This window comes from Ochotona curzoniae, unplaced genomic scaffold, assembly GCF_017591425.1.
Source record: "Ochotona curzoniae isolate NIBS_2020 unplaced genomic scaffold, NIBS_Ocur_1.0 contig_1274, whole genome shotgun sequence".
Lineage (NCBI taxonomy): Eukaryota > Metazoa > Chordata > Mammalia > Lagomorpha > Ochotonidae > Ochotona > Ochotona curzoniae.
Window position 1 is genome coordinate 30,393,286 of NW_024465023.1, and position 21,519 is coordinate 30,414,804.

General features: G+C 40.0%; 1 protein-coding gene and 1 pseudogene across 1 annotated transcript in view; one reads left to right on the forward strand and one right to left on the reverse strand.

The window, feature by feature from the left end:
* The window catches only part of TEX11 (testis expressed 11), a 197,936-nt gene that overhangs the window by 173,156 nt on the left and 3,261 nt on the right, over nucleotides 1-21,519 (forward strand). Inside the window, exons 24-26 of the mRNA XM_041003384.1 lie at nucleotides 9,583-9,732; nucleotides 11,111-11,219; nucleotides 12,125-12,245. Of these exons, the coding sequence (XP_040859318.1) occupies nucleotides 9,583-9,732; nucleotides 11,111-11,219; nucleotides 12,125-12,245 (380 nt within the window). The remainder of the gene's footprint in view (nucleotides 1-9,582; nucleotides 9,733-11,110; nucleotides 11,220-12,124; nucleotides 12,246-21,519) is intronic.
* Nucleotides 18,486-19,508, reverse strand: LOC121171050 (annotated as a pseudogene).

Consider the following 21,519-nt stretch of genomic DNA (forward strand, 5'->3'; position numbering starts at 1 on the left):
CAAACCAGAGCCACAGTATATCACGTCATCCTAATTAGAAAAATTGTAATTTTTAAAGACCAAAAATCATAACAAAAGCTGAAAAAAATGCAGGGAAAGAAGAATTCGCACTGTACGTAGCAAAATGAATTAGTACAGACATTACAGAAAACAGTATAAAGGTTTCTCCAAAAAACGAAAACCTGAACTAGAATAAGAACCTGCTATCCCACTAATTAGTGGTAAAATGGACTCAGCAAATCAGAGATAATCTCCCATGGTCATTGTAGCACTATTCACAGTAGCCAAGCTATATAACCAGCTTAGGTGTCCATCAGTAGATGAATGGATAAGGAAAAATGTGATTGTGTGTGTATCCAATCATAAAAAGAAGGACGTCTGTCATTTGCAGCATGATGGCAGAGGACAGAATTACGTTAAGTGAAAAGGTCAAGAAGCCAGATATTGTATGGCCTCACATGTAGAAGTTAAACATTAAGTTGATCTCATAGAAATAAAGAAAAGGGACTATCACAGTGGAATTGCAGACTAGTCCTCTGTGTGGGATGCTGGCATCCCATATGAATGCCAGTTAGAGTCCTGGTTATTTCATTCCGAGCCAACTTCCTGCTTGCAGCCTAGGAAAGCAGCAGAGACCATAGACCCTCATGGGAGATCTGAAAAAAGCTCCTGTCTCCCAGCTTTGGACTGGCCCAACTCTGGCTGTTGTCACTACTTGGGGAGTGAACCAGCAGATGGAGGATTCTCCTCTCTCTCTCTCTCTCTCTCTCTCTCTCTCTCTTTCTCTCTCTTTCTCCCTCCCTCCGTCTATTGTGTAACTATCTTGCCAATAAAAAGAAAGAAAGCTTTTTTTAATTTTTGAATGAAGAGGAAAATAGTGCTCACTGGGGACTTAAAAAAGGAGAGAGGTGAGGACAGAAAATATCAATTGTAAATAGCAAACTATAGATAAAAGGCATAGTGTAGGATGAGTACAGCTTATGCAATTCATTAAGTATTTTTTTTTAAAGTAGAGGGATTCAGAGGTTCCCAACATGCAAAAATTATATTTAAGGAGATGAAAAGGCTAATTGAATTGTTTTTAAGTCTTTAGTTGTGCTTTTGTTCATCCCAGGTCATTAAAAACAAACTATTTTAAAGACCCTGTAAAGAAATCAACCATCCACTAATGTGAGATTTGGTTAATTATTTTGATTTGATCATTAGCATTGTATGCATCAAATTATTACACTGTGCCTGATAAAGAAATTGCCAGATGTAATTAAAATAAAAACGAAGACATGGCTCTAAGTACCTCTATTAGAAAACTTGGAGGGCTGAAAATCAGTGAGCTAAGCTTCCAACTTCAATATACAAAAGCAAAATAAAACCCCAAAAAAGTAGAAAGAAGAACTTTAAAAGAACAGAAAATGATGAAATCGAAATACAGAAAGTCAACAAGACCAAACATTTCTTCTTTGGAAAGAAGAATACAGTTGTTAAACTCTGGCAAGATAGAAAAAAAAAGAAAAGAACACCAGTTACCAATATTAGTAATTCGAAGTGGGCATCATTATCAATCCTGTAGACATTACAAGCACAATAAAAGGATTCTGTGACCAACTTTAATGCTAATAAATATGGCTATTAAAAATAGGCAAATTATTTGAAAAAGCAGCCTGCCAAAATTGGCCCACAATGAATCTTAACAGTCCCGTTTAGTCTGTTTTAAATAGTCCTATGCCTGTAAAGAAATGAAATTTTAGAATGAATATCTTCCTACAAAGAAAATGACTTCATTAATAGATGTTTCCAGAGATATAAGGAAGAAATAATACCAATTCTATACAGATACCTTTTACATGAAAAAGAAGCAGCATGTTTGTTTTATGAGGCCAGCATGACTCTGATGTCAAAACCTCAAAAGGGCATTTCAGGAAAATACAGTATCTTAAATGATAGACATAAAAATACTAAACAAATTTTAGAAAATTGAATCCAACAACATATGTGTGTGTGTGTGTGTTTGTATTTTCACAACCAAGAGGTGTTTTTCCCTGGAATCCAACATTTGAAAACCAGTGTGTATTATCAAAATAAAGGGTAAAATATATGGTCATCATTTACATAGAGAAAATATTTGAAGTGAACAACTCCCTTCATGATAAAAAAAAAAACTCAGTATACTCAGAATAGAAAGTAACGTCCTCAATCTGACAAATGTCATATTTAATAATAAAATATTCCTCTAAGGTCACTCTTCTTTAGACTAAACACTTCAAAAATTAGTCTGTGTATTCTATTTTGCAGCCTTCTAGCCAGTCATTTTTCTTGCCTACATGCTTTACAGTAGTGGACTCTGAATCACAACTGTGGGCTTATGGGCCTGGCTTTCCACTAGTATGATATAGATTCTATGGACACTTTATTTAATTTCTTAATTTCCTCTTCTGGAAAATGAGGCTAACAATAACTGCCTGTCTGTTCATTAAAAAGGAATTTTGTCTATCTGAAGTATCCAGAATAGTGGAATAATTTCTAAACAATTGCTTTGAAAGCAATATAGAGACTGAGCCATTCTGCCTTTCCTAGGAGCTGACCACATAATTCCAACAACAATGAGAAAGGCAACCTGAAATGAATATACAGAATGTGACACACCTAGTGTGTTTCCTCAGCAAAAAAAATCTGGGCCCGAATGGTTATGATTCTACTTATATGACAACCTGGAAAAAATGAAACTATAGGAACAAAATGCATATCAGTGGCTGCTAGAGGTCAGAGACAGGAAGAGTTCACTATGGAAGGGGGATGGACTTGAAGAAATTTTAGGATGATAAACTGTAAGGATCTTTAATAGTGAATACAGTTTTTTTCAAAACCATAGAACTATATACCACAAAGAATAGATTTTACTGTATGTAATTTAAAAATCAGTCATGGGCCCAACATGATGTCCTAGCGGCTAGAGTCCTCGCCTTGAACACGCCAGGATCCCGTATGGGTGCTGGTTCTAATCCCGGCAGCTGCACTTCCCATCCAGCTCCCTGCTTATGGCCTGGGAAAGCAATCCAGGACATCCCAAAGCCGCCCACCTGGGAGACCTGGAAGAGCTCCTGGCTCCTGGTTTCAGATCGGCACAGCACCGGCCGTTGTGGTCACTTGGGGAGTGAATCATCAGAAGGAAGATCTTCCTCTCTGTCTCTCCTCCTCTGTATATCTGACTTTCCAATAAACATAAAATAAATCTTTTAAAAAGTTAAAAAATAATAATCAGTCATGATGTGAAGGGAACCGATGAAATTCAGACTGAGACAAATGAATCCAGCTCTATGACAAACTATATAATCATATAGAAGGGGTAGTGAAGAAAAAAGTTGACTTTAGTAACTGAAAAACGCTGGACTGAATGCAAGCGTGAAAACCAAAACAACTATACATAGTTGTACTGTTAATTGCTGATCTTGCTTTTCACAGGGGATATAGATTAGCAATTATGAAATAGATGTATATATAATGTGGCATACATATGTTCCTCCAAATTACTACACTGTGCAGATTTGTGCAAGAAACAGAACCACAAAGAATTGTGAGAAAAATAGTTAGTGGCATAATACTTACAAAGTTGGCCAGGAACATTAAAAAATACGGGAATGGATAGAATAATTTATGTATGTTTAGTAACTGAAATGCTGTAATATATATGTCATTGTACCTTGAAAAAGACTTGGCCGTTTTTTGTATGTGGAAGTAGGTATGATGGGAAGGAGACACAAACTGGCTGGAGTGTTGTTTGAAATCGGCTGGAGAGCTTTAACAACAGATACGGGTTTGGTATAGGTTGTAATACATGGGGTGAACTGAGGTAGGTGCTACAAGTCTGACTAGTGTCCATGTATATGCTTTATGTATTCTTATGTAACAGTTAGGTTTACTTTGCTGCATTCACCTGCTATTTACATAGACCAAATTGTACCTACATAATTTATATTACATGTTTAAATTATTCACTGTATTGAAACATTTTCAAAACAAATGTTGTGGGGGAGAATCAAGATGGCAGAGTTCTTGATCTGCTGGCTGACAGGTCTCAGTGCTATCTGGACCCATCTTAGGTGGAACCTGTAGGATGCACTGAGCCAGAAATGAGTTCACTCCCAGCTCAATGCACGCACAGTACTGTATGGACACATTTAAACAGATGGAGAAACATTAGCCAATGTAAAGCAGAGAAGGAACATTCTAGGAAATAGGAGAAGACAAAACAGCAGAGGGGTACCTGGAGACTGACAGAAAAAAGGAAATCAGTGGACACAATGGTGTAGTGTTGCAGTGACTGATACCCTAGCGGCATTCTAAACTAACAGCGATCTGAACTCCACCAGCAACAAGGTGGAAAGGGGCACCGGGAGCTCCAGAGGTGAACCCAGACAAAGAACTGCCTGTCCTGCTGGTCTGTTCAGTTTAACCAAGAGTGAAGACAAAGCACTGGTCCCAGAAGGGCAGTGTGGGAACAGGGTGCATTTCACAGCCAAATTTGCCCCTGGAGCTGAATCGGGTGCCATTTAGTAAAGGGAGGCAAAGGTACAGTATTGTGTGTGCACTGAGCCGGAAGTGAACTCATTTCTGGCTCAGTACATCCTACAGGTTCCACCCAAGATGGGTCTAGATAGCACTGAGACCTGACAGCCAGCAGATCAAAAACTCTAAAACAAAACCAATAATAGGAAGAAAAAAGAAATTTACAATGCCATGAAGTTAAGTAACATGCTACTGAATGACTAATCTGTCACTGAAGAACTGAAAAAGAAAATCAAGAACCTTCTTGAAAAAAATGATTTAAGTGGATGTATAGTAACTGTAATGGAGACTGTCATATGAAGTAGTATGTTATTTAACTTCATGGCATTGTAAATTTCTATTTTTCTTCCCGTTGTTGATTTTGTATGATGGCTTTTTATTTAAGGGAGACACCAGGTATCCTATATGACTAGGTTGTTGTTTGTTCTGATCTTGCCGGACCTGTTGGATGTTAGGTCTGGGTGCCACATGGACCTATTTTGACCCATAGGATGCCAAAGTCGGTATTGTTTTCCTGCAGGACCAGTGCAATCCACGGAACTCAGTGAGTTCTCACAAACTCAGCACATGCGCAGTTCACTATTGTCCCTGCAGTCCTAAAGCTATTGCCACGGTGCACAAAATGGCGCCTGACGTACCACCACTAGCGTTCTTGATCTGCTGGCCATAAGGTCTCAAGGCTACCCAGACCTGTCTTGGGTGGAACCTGTAGAATTCCATGTTGATGCAGTTCACTGAGTCAAAAATGAGTTTGCTCGCAGCTCAGCGTATGCTCAGTCCTTTCCCTTGCCTTTGCCTCCTTACCCAAAATGGCACCCAGTTTGGCTCTAGGGGGCTGACTGGGCTGTGAAACCCACCCTGTTCTCACAATGCCCATCTGGGATCTGCTGTGCTGTCTCTGCTCCAGGCTAAATCAAACAGACCAGCAGGACAGACAGTTCTTTTTCTGGATTTACCTCCCAAGCTCCCAGTGAAAATTCCTTCCCACCTGGTTGCTGGTAGAGTTCAGATCACTGTTCGCTGAATGGCACTGGAGTATCAGTCACTGCAACACCACACCATTGTGTCCGCTGCTTTTCTGTGTCTGTGAGTCTCCAGGTACCCCTGCTGTTGTTCTGTCCTTTCCTATTTTCTGGAATAAGTCCTCTCTGCTTCATCCGGATTAAATGTTTTTCCGTCCATTTAAACGTGTCTTTACCCTATTTCTCCATCTTGATTCTCCCCTAACTTCATGTTGTTTTTAAAATTCTTTTTTCTTCCTGTTGTTGATTTTGCATTGTGGTTTTTCATTTAAGGGGATGTATAGTAACTGTGCAATGAGACTATCATATCCAGATGTAAGGATACAGCAATGCAGTATGCATTGCTACTACCAGATCAAAGATGGACTCACAGTGAAACTGTTTACTATATATTGACAATAGGATGCTGGACTCTGCCATTGTTCATGCCCACAATGATGGACATATGACTTTAAGAAGAGCTGTACTATAGTGATAGTATAGGGGAACTCCGTGTGGTGTGGAGGAGAAAGTACTTGGGGAACGAGTAAGAAAAATCCCAGAGCCTATGGAACTGTATCATAAAATAATAATTAATAATAATAATAAAATGTTAAGAAACAAATGTTATAATGGATTTTAAGTAGTTGTCGGAATATGAACACATGCACCAATATATGGCTTATCAGCTGGATTTTCAGTAAAAATATTTTAAAATATTTGTATTTAGCATAAGAAACTCTTACTACTCAATAAAATTAAGTTTAATTTAGGCAGTTCAAAATTAACGAGTGTATCTGCTGAAATTTGAATAAGATTTGTCTATTCTGAAATTTTAATGCCACTAGGTTAGTGTTGGGAAAGACGGCCTTTAAGAGATAATTAGGTTGGTAAGAAGGATTAACAACTTTTTGTGAGACTGTGATGCCCGGCTTTCCGTTCTGATACCCGCTTCCTGCTAGTGTGAATCCTGGGAGGCAGCAATGGTGGCCCAAGTAGTTGGTTTCCTGCCATCATCATCAGAGGCCAGGTTCAAGCTTTGAATCCCAGGTCCCATCATTGAACTTCCAGGTCCTGTTTCATCTTGACCAAGTACTGGCCACGTGAAATCCTCTTGATAGATAATGAAAAAGAAGTTTGTCTAGATTCAACATACATTCACAATAAAGACCCCCAGCAAGCTAGAAATAGAAGGGAAGTTCCTTAACCCCATAAAGAACATCTACAAAAATAAAACCTGTTACAGGCATTTGGCCTAGCAGCTGAGACACTCACATTCCATGTCAGAGTGCTTGGGTTGGAGTTCCACCCCTGCTTCCAATTCTATTTTCCTGCAAATGTGCATCCTTGGAAGCAGCAAGTGATGGCTCATGTACTTGGGTCCTTTTCACTCAAAGAAAGCTTTGGTTGGGTTTCCAACTCCTAGCTTTGAAAAGTGAACCAGCAGATAGGCTCTGCGTGTGTGTGTGTGTGTGTGTGTGTGTGTTTAAATTAAGTAAAACTTTAGCTAATTTCATACTTAGGTGAAAAATTAACTACTTTCCCGTAGTCAGGGATGTCCATCCTCACCACTGCTGTTCAACATTTTTGTAGATGTCCCAACAAGTCTAGTAAGCATGCAAGATAGTGGGGTGGGTGGGGGAATGGAAGTCATAGCAGTGGGGGGAAAATGGAACAACTCTTTGCAGATGACATGATTATTTGTATACAAAATCCCCCCAAAAAAACCTACCAAAAAGTTATTGAGCCTAGTGAGTTTAGAAAGTCACATGTTACAAAGTGAATACTCACAAATTAACTGTGTTTCTGTGTATTAACAATCAAGTTCAAGGATAAGCAATACAAAGTGATGGTAGAAGTAAAAGGAATTGTTTCCTCTCGTTCAATTTTATTAACCAGAAAGGAGCCCAAGGAGGCATTCTAAGGTATTGAAAGTATTCTTTTATACTTTTATTTATAAAAAGGGAACACACTTCATGTATTCTGTATATACAGTTCTAAGAGCATAATAACATTTTCCAGTGTACTTTCCCTCACTCATTCCTACCCTCCCTCATTTTTCTTATTTTTCTTTTCAATTTTTACAATGACATACTTTCTTAAAGTGCTCTTTATCACACTGTGGGTAGTGATTGCATGGGTTTAAACAAATGTGAAATTTCATTGGAGTTGCTTATTTAAGTTTAGAGCACTTCCCCCAGCTGTAGGCAACAGCCTAGTTTGCCTTGTACCTAGGCAAGTGTTACATTGCTGGGAGAAAAACAGCTAGCAGCTGGCAAGCATTCTGGGCCTAATTATTGCCAAATTTGGGTTAAATATATCAGTATGCCAGAATAGGGGCTTTCATATATTGATAGGGAAGGCAGGGAATGATATGCCACCAAGGCCCCCAGGCATTGGGGGCTGCAGATTACCTGGGGGAGGAGGTCTGAAGATGTGTTAGAGTGGGAACAGCTGAGGGCATGTTTGACAGGAGAGGAATGACTTATTGGATTGTCCATGGGCCAGGACACTGCACTTGAGAGTAGGCAAGGGAGGTGAAACATGGTGGCTTAGAACGGGGGAAGATTCTCAGGCATGTCTGAGTCCTCACCCAGGCTGCAGCACCTACCAGTAGGCCAGGACTGAGGGCAGGACTATGATAAGCAGGTTTGCTGCCCCCACCGGAAATGTAAGATCCAAGACTGGGAGCAGGTCTGGTGGGGTAACTTGGGGACCTGCCCTACTAGGCCACAGTTCTTGCTGGGGAGCACAAGAGTTGAGCTGGGGGTGGCATAGGCCAGGCAGGGTTACAGTACTCTTCAGTATTTGAGTGGGCCAGATCTGGAAACAGGCCAAGCTAGGCTAGACTGTAACACCCACCAGTGAGAGCAAATACTATGATGGGCCAAGCCAAGCTGGATCTGAGCAACTCACCAGCAAAGTGGGTTGGGAACAAAGGGCTTGGTGGGGGAACTCTGGGGACTCTGTTGCTAGACTAGACTGCACCTCCCTATGATGAGTAGAAGGGCTGGGGCTGTGGGCGGACCAGGCTAGGCAAGGCTGTAGCATCCATTGAGTCTGAGGGCAGGCCAAACTGTGCTGGGCTCCAGCACCCTCTGGTGCTTGCAATAACCAGAATGCATGTGGACCAGGGCATAGCACCTGCCAGTTCACATGAGAGCTGGATACCAGCACCCTGGGATGGGGGATGGTTCTTTGATGATACCTTAAAGACCCCAACGTGGGAAAAAGTGTTCTGAGGGTGTTATTTCTACAATGGTTTTGATAGTTCTGAGATGTTGCCCTCCATCGCCAGGTGCTGATATAGTTTGACAGCAAGAAGCAACCCCTTCCCCCTCCTCCCATGAGGACACAGAATTAAAAAAAAAAAAAAAAAAAAAAAAGCTAAAGCACCTGCCTTCCTTCCTCCATACCTGACTCTCCCCACCCTAATTGGAGGCCCACATGGATGTGCATCCCTCTCAATTTATATAAACAACATTAAAAAGAAAATAAATTTTTTGAAAAGTTTAGAGCACTTCTTCAGGTTGTTCTACATGTGTTAACCTGAAAACATTTTTAAACATTTTATTAGCCAAAGGTAGATGAAAATGATCCTGTCTGAAAAAATTTTCCCAATGGCAATACACAAGTAATTTTGTTAACTAAGTGAAACAATTTTTCTACTTTGCTTCAAATGAAAGCAGTTAGTTAATTCTGGTTAATCCAGCCATTAGAGGGAGCATTAGGAGTAGTTAGGTGAGCATTCTAATTTGAATGAGAATCTTGATAGCAGCAGAACTTTTCCGACTGATACCGTAACAATAGTTTCAGAGCATATAAATACCTTTTTAGGGGGTGTTGAAGATAGGGATGAGTTTATTGATTTCAGAATATTGAAAATCTGTCTAGAGGCTAGGATGACTTTCACATTTTAAGTAAAATTGAGTTTTCTTTTGTAGGGAAATTTTCCCACTTAAATTGGAATTAGAGTATTTAAATGTAATCACAAAATGTTGTATATTTGTCTTGTTCTTAGGGGATTTCTCAAATGATCCATGTGAGACGTTGCTTCTGCTGTATGAGTTTGAAATTAAAACCAAAATGAATGACCCATCACTGGACAGCTTCATGGAAGTCCTGTGGGAGATACCTAATTTGGAAAGTAGAACATATGAAATAATTGCATGTAAGAATTACATTTATGTTTTTGTGGGATTGGTACCTATTTAGATTCTATGACTCTTCATTCTCTCTCTCTCTCTCTCTCTCTCTCTCTCTCTTTCTCTCTCTGCTCCAGAGGAGAAGAAACAATTTTCCTTGTGGCATTTTGTTTCTCCCTGGCTATAACGTTCTTAACCCACTTTGTATTATAGTCATTTGTGCATTTATCTTTTCCCTCTATAATATTATATAATCTACTTAGGGTCATAAAGAGTAATGACTTACATGTATTATACTTATAAAACCCAGCTAAGTGCATTGCCATGCTAGGAGTTCAAGTCTATTCTATGTGTGGGATTTAGTTATATAACTACACAATAGGGGGAGCTCAAACTTGAGAAAATTGGCTTTTCTCAGGTAGTTAGAAATGATGATTGATGAAATCTTAAGCAAATCATTGAAATCTACAAATATTGGAATACTTTTATGATACTGCCGCTCTAATTGCCAGCTGAGCTATAAGTGGAGTTCAGAAGCTCAGTCTTTGGGGGACTACACTGTAGTGAATGGCCTAATTTTCTGCCCCTTTTTAAGCTCTCACCCTCCTCAGGAAGCGTGAGTGTGATTTACCAAGATATTGGATAGCCTGAAGTACATAAAAGTCACATCTGACTTATCTTGGTCTTGCCAAGACAGAATTCTTAGTGCTTAGGAGCAACTGATGTTTTATGGACACATCATGGTGGCCACTGGTCTTTGTAAAGGGGCTTCAAGAAGTTCATAGAAAATGAAATTTAAAAATGTGTGTTTTAGTGCCAAGAAATTGAAAGCTGTGTATAGTTTCTTAATACATCCATTTTCCTTGAGCTTTGTGAAAACCCTGTTAGAGTGGGTCCCCGAGTCTAGAGGCCTAGTAAATACATCTGGAAATTTGTCATTTGATTATCTCTGGTCTCACTTTTCCCAAGATTTTCATATTTCTTTTTGTGTTGGACAGAAATCATATATTGTTGTAGAAAACAGTTTTCATGAGTGCCCTTATGCTGGTCTGCTTTCTATTTCCTTCTGTGTGTACCCTTGCTTGTGCCCTTTCTACTTCATGCTTAGTGTGCTCTGGCTCATAAGATTATTGCTTCACTTATGTTGCTGTGTGCAGGGTCATAGACAGTAGATGTTCCTTTGATGTTCGCTGAAGATATGATGTGACCTGGCAATCCTCCCATGCCAATCTGCCCAGGAGGAAGAAGCTGTAAAAGCATCTGTGAAGCCATCATTTGATAATGTTTGTTTTTGTTCATTTGTTTTTCAGCTATTTCAGGGTGGTTTTTCTAGAGAAAGCAAGTTGTAGCCTGGGATGAAAACTAGAAATACCTGCTTACCATCTTTGTCTTCCTTCTCTGTAGCCTTAGCGGTGGAAAAACCTGCGTTCTATCCTTCCATAGCAATCAAGGCCTTGAAAAGGGCTTTCGCACTTCGCAAGAGGGAAGAATCAGTTGATGTTGTAAAATACAGGTCAGTAAATGTAATGCAACACCTAATCCAAGCTTTTTGGTAGCTGTACCAAAATGTACAGCTGTACATCAATGTAATCAATGTCCCAGTCAATCAAATACAACTAGTCCTAGTTAAAAGTTGATATGGAAAAGAAGCACTCCCATAAACAGCTCCATCTGGTGAGTTCTGTTCCAGACCAAGATTGTTTAGCCAAGTTGAGAGTCTGCTTTTCCTAAAGAAGAAAAACATTGCTTTTATGCCTCAATCTAATCAGATAATAAAACTACTAAGTACTTTCTTTCCTTTGTTTTGTTAGTAAATATTCCAAACATATACCAAGGTATGAAGGTTAACAAACACCAAATGTATCCACCACCCAGATCCAACAAATGTCAACATTTTTGTATATGTGCCTTAGATTTTTTCCTAACCATGTACTTTAAGCACTAGTAAGTCCTGTACAAAATATTGCTTATTAGAATTTTGGGTTTTTTTTATGTACAGACGGGAAAAATAGATGTTTTTGTGATTTTTCTGTGGAAAGTTTTATTAAGGTCTTCCTGTTCTGAGGGACTAGAGGTAGTTCTCCTGGAGTTACTTCCCGTTTAAATCCCAGTTGCCTTACCCATTAGAGGAAGTAACAGTGTGCTTTAAAATGCCTTTAAATTGGACAGCTCATAAAATACAATAAACAGTCACAGTGTCAGGCAGGAAACTGAGGGTGAAAGACAGCCATAGGTATGATACGAAGCAGGACCTCTTTCACAGTTTCAGAAATCTGTCTTCTAAGGTTGGAGTCCAAAGGAAGAACAGAAGGTTTTGAAGCTCTTAGTCTGGGATAAGATCCAGATTTGGCTTATCTCAGCCCTGGAGCCAATTATTTCTTTCCTTATGGGATGAGTTTTCTCTTTTTTGATTTTCAGCACGTGTGTGCACAACTTGATTCACCTCTTAGTGCCAGAGGGGACAACGAGACTTGAGTTCCTTCTCATGGAAGAAATTTGGAACTATTTTGAAGACGCTCTGAGAATTATGAGCACTACTGTAAGTTAAACAGTGACCTTAAATTTCCAGCTATTTTTAAACAACTGAATTGTCTGGTGTAGCATAAATTAGATCTAATAATGCTTCCTGAGTCTTCCCAGTAAATTCATATCACAATATAGTCACACATTGTTACTTTTCCTTGGATTTATGAAACCCAGTTAAAAGTAGACATTGTTAACACAAATGTACTTTAGAGAATGGGTCAAAATAGTAGCACTCTTGAGCATTTTAAATTATTTTGTATTTTCAAAGCCCAATAGAATCATCTCTTCCCCTATCATGATATTGGCCCGTGAATATGCTGATTATTGGTCCTATGATTTCTCCAAGGCAGGTCAAAGAGTGAAAGCTTTTGCGTTTTAGGCCCTCCTCTGTCAATTGCCTTTCACTTTCAGGATAGGTTTATTCGAGTATTTTTTCCATTTTTTTTTTCTTCGAGTGTGATTTACATTATCATAAAATTTGCCTGCTATTTGCACAATTGAGTAAATGTGTGGACTTTGTACAACTGTCATTGCGATTCAATTTTAGAACACTCCCATAACCTTTTTCCTCTTGCATTTTGCAGTCAATTCCTGCTCCCATTTTCAGGCAATCACAGATCTTTCTGTCTTTACTGTGTCTCTGATTCTGGATATTTTGTGTGCATGAACTCATACCATATGTGGCCTTTTGTGGCTGGCTGCTTTGTCTGAATGTAAAATTTTGAGGCTCCTCTATGTTGTGGCATGATCAGCATTTCATTTCTTTTTTCTTGCTGAATAATATTCTGTTATCATCTTTTGTTTATCAATTCACACCTGGTAGACATTCGAGTTGTTTCTACTTTGTGGCTCCTGGAGATGATACTGTTGTGAACATTCATTTAGAAATCTTTACGTTGACTTACTTTTTCACTTCTAGCTATATATCTAGAAACGGAATTGCTGGGTCACCTGGTAACTAACTTTGTGAGAAGCTGCAGCCTGTTCTCCAAGGTGGCCACACCAGCTCACATTTCCAACAGCAGTGTCCAGGGATTTTGCCTGCTCCATATCCTCGCCAATGCTCACTGTTGCCCATCTATTTTATTATAGCTATAAGTGCAGTGTGCAGTTATGTTCCCATTTTAGAAGTTGGATTTTCTTTTTTTTTTTCTTTTTTTTTTTTGTGTTGAAGGAGCTCTTTGGAGATATAAGTCCTTTATTAGATGTGTGAATTTTAAATACTTACTCCCAAACTCCAGCTTGCCTTTTTATTTCCTTAATGGAATAATTTAAGGAACAAAAGTTTTCCATTTTAATGACACATTTTTGTCTTATAGGTAGTGTTTTTTGTCATGCTAAGAAATGTTTTATTGACCTAAATTTACAAACATTTTCTCTTTTATCTTCTTTTAAAAATATTGTTGTTGTTGTTGTTGTTGTTGAAAAGTAGATTTACAAAGAGAGGGAAAGATAAAGATGTCCCATCCATTGGTTCATTCCCCAAATAGCCGCAATGCCCAGAGCTGAGGTGATGCGAAGCCAGCAGACTGGAGCTTCCTCCAGGTCTCCCATGCAGGTACAGGGTCCCAAGGCTTTGGGCTGTCCTGACTGCTCTCCCAGGCCACAAGCAGGGAGCTGGAAGGGAAATGAAGCAGCCAGAACACGAACTGGCGCCCATATGGGATCCCGGCACTTAGAAGGGAATTAACCATTGAGCCATTGCAATGAGCCCAGATATTCTTTTATATTCTTACAGAAGTGTTACATACAGATATTTGATCCATTTGACTTAATTTTGTATATGGTGTGAAGTAGAGGTTTCAGTGGCTTTTGTTTGGTTTTGCATGTGCATATCATTGTTTGACTTCAGTTTTCTCATTTGTAAAACAAATGATATCTGCTCTTGCCACACTAGGCTTATAAGGATCAATGAAAAAATATGTGTTATAAACTTTAACAGCTCATACACACTTAAAATACCATTGTTTTTATAAGGGAGCTATAAAACGTTGGAAGGTTAGATGGCTTGCTTAAAGCCCTACATGAAGTCATCATTTGAGCCCATGTTAATACCTAAGCATTCTGACCGCTCTGCCTCAAATCCTTCTTCATACACAAGTATCTACAAGGCACATCAGCTGGTGGAACAATAGCAGGGTGATAGCCTGGTAAAAATTAACAGTGATAACAAAAGTGTAAAATTCTAGAGCTATGTAATTGTGGCCTGTGAGAATTTAAGAACACTTCAACAATGAACACTCTTTTTTTTTTTTCTTTTTACTATATTTTGAGAAGAAAAATTCCATTTCTAACCCAAGAGCCTCATCTGAACTTTGAAGTGTATCTTCCATAGTCAACTAATGCAGATTACAATTAGACTCTGTGGGGCAGGCATTTGTCCTAGCACCTACGATGCTGGCTAAGACACCTGCATCCCAACTGGAGTCATGAGTACCGCTGAAGGACTATATATTTTTAAATATATTTTTATTTTGAATTTTGAATTATGTGGTACAATTTCATATAGGCTGGGATTCCCCCCCCCCAAACTCCCACCCCCGACAGATTTTTCCCATTTTAAAACTACAATAGTGTAGTCCTTCATAAGAAATCGTAATTCTTATCAGTCTCTTATTTATGTGTACCCACATTGTTGGTACAGACAATGTCAGACAGTCCAGCATCCCGTTGTGAAGGACTATATTGTAAAATACAGGGAACTGTGGGGAGGGGAGAAGGGAGAGGGAGGAAAATGAGGAAGGAGGAAGTCCTATACTTACAAAATTGTATAATGGAAACCTAGAATAATTTTTACATACCTGCATTCCACATTGGAGTGCCTAGATTCAATGCCCAGCTGTGCTCCTGACTCCAGATTTTTGCTAATGCAGACCATGGGAGACAGTAGTGATGGCTCAGGTAATCCAAGTCCCAACCATGTACGTCGGAGACCTGGATTGAGTTCCTGACCTGCAGGGTTCTCTCTGTGTCTCAAATAAACAACCTCTTAAAAGGTGTAAAATTGCAAAATCATGGAAGCAACCAAAATGCCCATCAGCAGAAGATTGGATAAGAAAGCTATGGTTCATCTACTCCATGGAATACTACTCAGCTATTAAAAAAAATAAAATGCAGTACTTTGTGGCTAAATCAGCCCAACTGGAAACCATAATGCTAAGGGAAATGAGCCAATCCCAAAAGGTTAGATACCACATGTTTGCCTTAATTTAAGATGAAATGATGTCAGTATGAAAAATACTACCTGTAAAATGTAATTTTTTTAAAATATTGGTTACTCAATACTATGTCCACTAATTCCATGCTGTTGTGGATTGTTGCGGATGTTATGTTGGGGCTTTTGATTGGTCGGGATGACACTCTGCCGGCTCTACCTTCAGACCAGAGATGGTCTCCACAAGAAGCCGTTGAACTTACCTGGACAATAAGACTCTATGCTTGGTATATGCTTGCAATGAAAGAACCTCAACTGAACTTGAACTGTGGCAATGCAGCAAGGTGGAGGAATCCACCATGGAGGGAGGGTTGGGAGAGGGGTAAGGGAAATCCCAGTGCATAAAAAACTGTGTCACATAATACAATGTAATTTAAAAAAAAAAAAGAAAAAGAAAAGAAAACACATACCAAAAAAGTGTAAAATAGAGTGATACTACTATTCCAAATTTCCAGACTATATAAAAGCCAAAACTTTCTCTTAGCAGTTTGATTTTGCCACTTTTATTCTATCAAATACATTATAGTACCAGCTCTCTGGCTCTTCGGTCAACTGTTAGAGACCTTGATGGCTTTCTACTTTTCTGATGAATTTCTGGTCCAGTGTTGCTCATCCTCTGAAACATGACTGAGTAGTTAACTTTTTCATACAGAAAGTAATTTACCTCTCTTGGCTATTTACATTTTTTTTCCTGTTTGGATGTGTTGTGCATCTCCTTTATTTGGAGTGCTTGGGAGAAAACTATACCTTTGATTAACATTTTTGATGACTAGTACTTTTATTGAACAGATACCCTTTATCAAATGCCTCTATACATTGTCAAATGGCTATTATGCCAAAAAGGCTCATGCCTCAGAGTACCACACTTTATAGTTTACAAAGCACTCTCACATCCCTTATCTCATATGACCTTCCCAACAGAAACCCCTTGAAATAGACAGTGCTGCTATTATTTTCCTTGATTTACAAATGAAGAAATTTATAAGATTCAAAAAGTCAAGTTGACAGTTTGTCTAAGGTTATTCATAGCTAATGAATGAGAGACAGACCTAGAACCCAGACCTTCTGACCTGGTGTCTTAGCTTGGGCTGTTACAATGAAATACCACAGACTGGGTGTCTCATAAACAATAGAAATGTGCTTCTCACAGTTCTGCAGGCTAGGAAGTCTAAGATGAAGCTGACTACAAATCAAATATCTGAAGAAGGCCATTCCCACATAGTCAGCTAGCTGTCTTCTCACTGTAACTTCATGTGGCATCTCTATGGTGTCTCTTTTTCAAGGGCATTAATTCTATTAAAGAGCACTTTGTCCTCAAGGCCTAATGACCTCCCCAGTGACCCTACCTCCTTGTACTTAACCCTGGGAGCTAAGATGTTAATATACACGAGGGCATACAAACATTGTCTATTGCTCCTCAGTCACCAAGCTCTTTCCACTAGCAAACACATCTTTATCAGCACTTGCTAAGGAATTGCAGTTCAAGCATTTTCTTTCCTCTAAATCTTCCTTCCTGGGCAGACAGGCATCATGGTACAGCACGTTAAGCAGCCACTGGAGACAGTGGTTCAAGCCTTGAGTATGCTGCACTTCCCAACCAACTTCCTGTTAATGCACCTGCACAGTAAATCATTATTTACTCAAGTACTTGGGTCCTAGGAATGAAATACTGACATTTGCTATGATATGGATGAACTTCGTAAACATACGAAGTGAAAGAAGTCAGTCACAAAGGACCACATACTGCATGATTCCATTTGTCTTAAACTCCTAGAATAGGACAAAAAAGAAAAGACAGAAACTACATTAGAGGTTGACCAAGGCTTGGGAGGATGAAATTGTAGTGGGAGAAAAGGTTACTGGTGTAAAATGAGGAGCTAATGGGCACAGATTCCTTTTGGATGGATAGAAATGTTCTAACATTGTGTCACAGTGGCATAACTGTGCATGTACTAAGCTGTATGTCATCTCAATAAAGCTGATGTATACAATATTTTCTTAGGGAATGAGGAGAACCTTAATGAGTGGGAGTCCCAGTGCACCAACAATCAAGCTAGAGATATGCTTAAGTGCCACGTGTAGGAAGATGTTGAGGACAGGAACAGCCTATTTGAAATATGAGCCTGCGGAAGCCATCTGAGCAAACATTTCAACTTGCTGGCATTGCTTGGTATTTCCAATAGGCTAGTCATTGTGACTGTAGGATGAGCAGCTGCAAGGAGATGATTCTTTATGAACCATTAGTGATTCTTAGCAAAGCTGGGCAAGAGGACGGCTAACACAAATTAAAGTAAAATAATCTAGACATTTACAACACATTAATCTGACACGGTCATTCCTCCAAGAACCCAAACCTGACATATAGAAGATGTCCTCAACACCTCACTACTCTTGTTTCTTTTCTTTCCTCTCCTTTCCTCTCTTTTTATTTTCTTTCTCTTCCTCTCCTCTCCTCTTCCTTGTTTGTTTGTTTTGAGGCTGTCAGTCTCGTTGCAAATTGGGAGAAAACTGGTTGCAGCACATATAACAGATTCAGAGTCACCAGCAGCCTCTGTTGGGGCTGTGCAGGCAGCTGAAGGGCTCAGGGCTCCCTGTCTCAGACAGTGGATAGGAAGAAGAAGGAGCTCGAAGTTCTAACACAGCTGGGACAGTTCTGCTTCCTTTCCTAGCTCTCAGGAATTTGAGGCAGGGTAGCTGCTGGAGTTTCCTATGGGAGAGGCTGAGGGAGGGAGCTTATAAAGGCTCCTAGTGGAGTCACCCTCCCCCACTGGCACCCTGCTGGCTTCCACTCCTTACTAGCCATTTCACAGAAGAGTTCAAGTCCAGAACCTTGTGCTTTATAAACCTGAGGAAGGTGAGGGAAGGACAAGATAACCAGAGGCAAGGAGTAGGAACCAAGGACAGTGGCCATTCTTAGTGGTTCCAGACAAACAGCGCCTATTACCTAAGCAGCCTGTACAGGCTCAGTGATGGCACTGACCACTTGCCTTCTGAAGAAGGTACCCCCTACCCCTTAAGAGTACCTCAGTATGAAAAGGTTCAGGCAAGGAAGACCATAGAGATGGTAAAGAAGACAATGAGGGTGGGGAAGATTTTGACCTTGAACCAGCAGTTGAAGGTGACTGATGAAGTACTTGAGGACCCCTGAATGGGCAGCCTCAACATGAAGCTGGGTTTCTGGTATGCTTTTGTTGATCTTCTGAATGGTTTCCTCTTGTTATTTAACCATGTGTATCAACTACTGAAAGATGGAGCCCAGCTCAATTATTGTAGACTCCATGTTCTGCATGGTGTCTGATTGAATCTGAATGGAGGAATCCCACTAATCAAGGAGCTTCAGTTACTGGCTGGCCACAAAGTCAACCATGACAGCAGCTGGCATGAGACTTTGCCTGCAAAACCACAAGAGGTAGGGCAGGCAAGGGTACCCCGGAAAACTGTTTCTACTGGTTCCTTTGATGCTTCAGGTTCTCTGTTCACTTCTACAACTGATTTAGAGTCTTTGGACACAGATGCTAGTTTTGACTGCAGGGAGTCCACAGTGATGTTAGAATGGCTGTGGAGGTGCCAGCCACTCTTAATTGCCTTTGACCCTCGTGAACTCCTGAAGCTGAGCAGTCTGTTTGTTGGGGAAGTTGATGTCCTATTGTGTGATGCCTGTTAGGTCCTCATCTCTCATTGTTTCCTCATTAGAGAGGAGCTCGTGCTTTGTTAAGATTACCAGCGTCTCCATTTTGACAAGTGTGCTGCTGAGCTCTTTCCCAGTGGGCTTGATCAGGAGGGTGAATTCAGTGCTCTGTCAGACACCACGCAGTGGTGGCTTGTTCGAATTCCACTCTGATGTCTCTGCTACAACTTGCAGGCAGATAGCAATTCCTGAGTCCAATCCTGGCAAGACTATAGAGGAGGAGGGGACCAGGGTCACAATGGGGGCAGTTAGGGGTGGGATAGAGGGGCAATGTCAATTCCAGCAGTTTCAGGGGACAGGACCTGTGTGTTTGAGAGACCTAGGTAGACACCCTGATCCGTATTCTTAGATATGCAGCATTTGTACAGGTTCATTAAGGTACATAAGCTTGGACTCTCCGCTGCCTGCTACAGTCACCACTGTCAAAACATCACCAGCTTCTTCCTAGGCACTTTAAGCCACCAAAATCTCGCAAAATAGGAGAACCCTTGCTCCTATTTCTAATTAGCATTAAGTTCTATATATTTTGACCTTCTAAATATTTCTTAAATGCATCTATTTCTTCATGCCTTCTACCATCAACAATCTAGTTCCACTTATCACCTTTTATCTCAGCTTCTATAGGGACTTCTTAACAGCTCTCATATCTTCTCTTGCTTCCTTCTATATCTTTCCCTACTTAGCAGCACCAGGAAGATCTTACACATTTTGAAATATGTGTGACCTTGCTTAGTCCTTTTCTGTAGCTCGTTTCCCATTACTTTTAAAATATAGATCAAAATTCCAAAAATGGCCTGCAAAGCTCTGCAAACCTGTTTTGGCCTTATCTTGGGTCACTCACTCTGTCATTCTATTTACTGTTAAAGTCATACTTTACAAGGCCACTAATTACCAGCTTTTAGACAAGTACTATAGCTTCTTATCATGACCTTTAAAAAAGCTTATTTGAGAGATGAGAAAGAGAACAAGACAAAGAGCTCCCATCTGCTGGTTCATTCCCCAGATGTCCTCAGTGACCACAGCTGAGCCCAGGATGGAGTCAAATAAAGCAAACCAGTATGTCTTAGCTGGCATCTACCTAATGATATTGTATAAGTTACCCGATGGATTTGAAGTACAAATTCTCATTATTTCCATCCCTCACCCCCAGAAACATTTCTTTAAAATGTTTCATTTTTTAAAGGCAGAGTTACAGAGATAGATAGAGACCTTTTGTTTTCTGGTTCACTCTCTAGTCTGGAATTCCACCCGGGTCTCCCACATAGGTGGCAAGGGCCCAGGTGCTCAGGCCATCTTCCGTTGTCTTCCCAGTCACATCAGCAGAGAGCTGGATTGGAAATGGAACAGCCAGGACATGAATCAGTGCCCACATGTGATACTGCCATTGCAGGTGGCAGCTTAACTTGCTATGCCACAATGCCAGCCCCTGCAGTATTTCTTACATCTTTTCCTTTCCATTGTCGTTATTTCAGAGTTGACTCCATTACTTCATCTTTAGATTCTTACAACTACTTTTGAACAAATCATGCTAACCATGTTTATCGCATCTCAGATGTATTCTCAATACCATTGTCACTTCAGTCTTATTAAAACTACAATTTTCTTATTAAAGTTATACTTTATTAAAACTTCCCATTGCTGGCAGAATAAATTCCTCAAATCTGTGTCCTATAGTAAAAACACTTTATACTTCAGCCCCTGAGATGTTCATGAACGTTCCACACACCCTTTTGTTAAACAGTTTCATGACTGCTTTACTGTAAAGCTTGCTGGAATCTCCACTGAAACCATGTATCATAATGCTCCAAGAGAGTGGTATATAAAATGCAGCGTTTCCAAAATGTATTTGATTAGAAAACCCTATTTTCATAGACCATCTGTTAACAGTTCTCATGACACTAGTGTTCTGAGGAAGAGCATTTGGGAGATGCTTACGAAGCTCTATCCTACATTCCCAGTCTTACTTCCCGTTAATTCCTCTGTATACATCATCTGCTTAAGCCCACCAGCAGTTTGTCCCTCTGAAGCACACTCATGTTCAAGGTCTTAGTCCGGGTCTTACTGCCCATATGAAATGACCTTCTCTTTCTCTTTGTACCCATATATTCTTGGGTTTTTTTTTATTGATATTTAATTCAAATACCATGAAACTCACTATTTTACAGTGTACAACTCAACTGTTCTTGGTATATTCACAAAACTGTGCACCTATCAGCATGATCTAATTCTAGAACGTTTTCATCACCCCAAAAGGAAACCCCACACCCATTAGAGTTCTCTCCCCTATCTCCTGACCCTCCCCCAGTCTCTGACAACTGCTAATCTATTTTCTGTCTCTGTGGATCCACCTATTTGGGATACTTCTTATATTCTATCTACACTCTA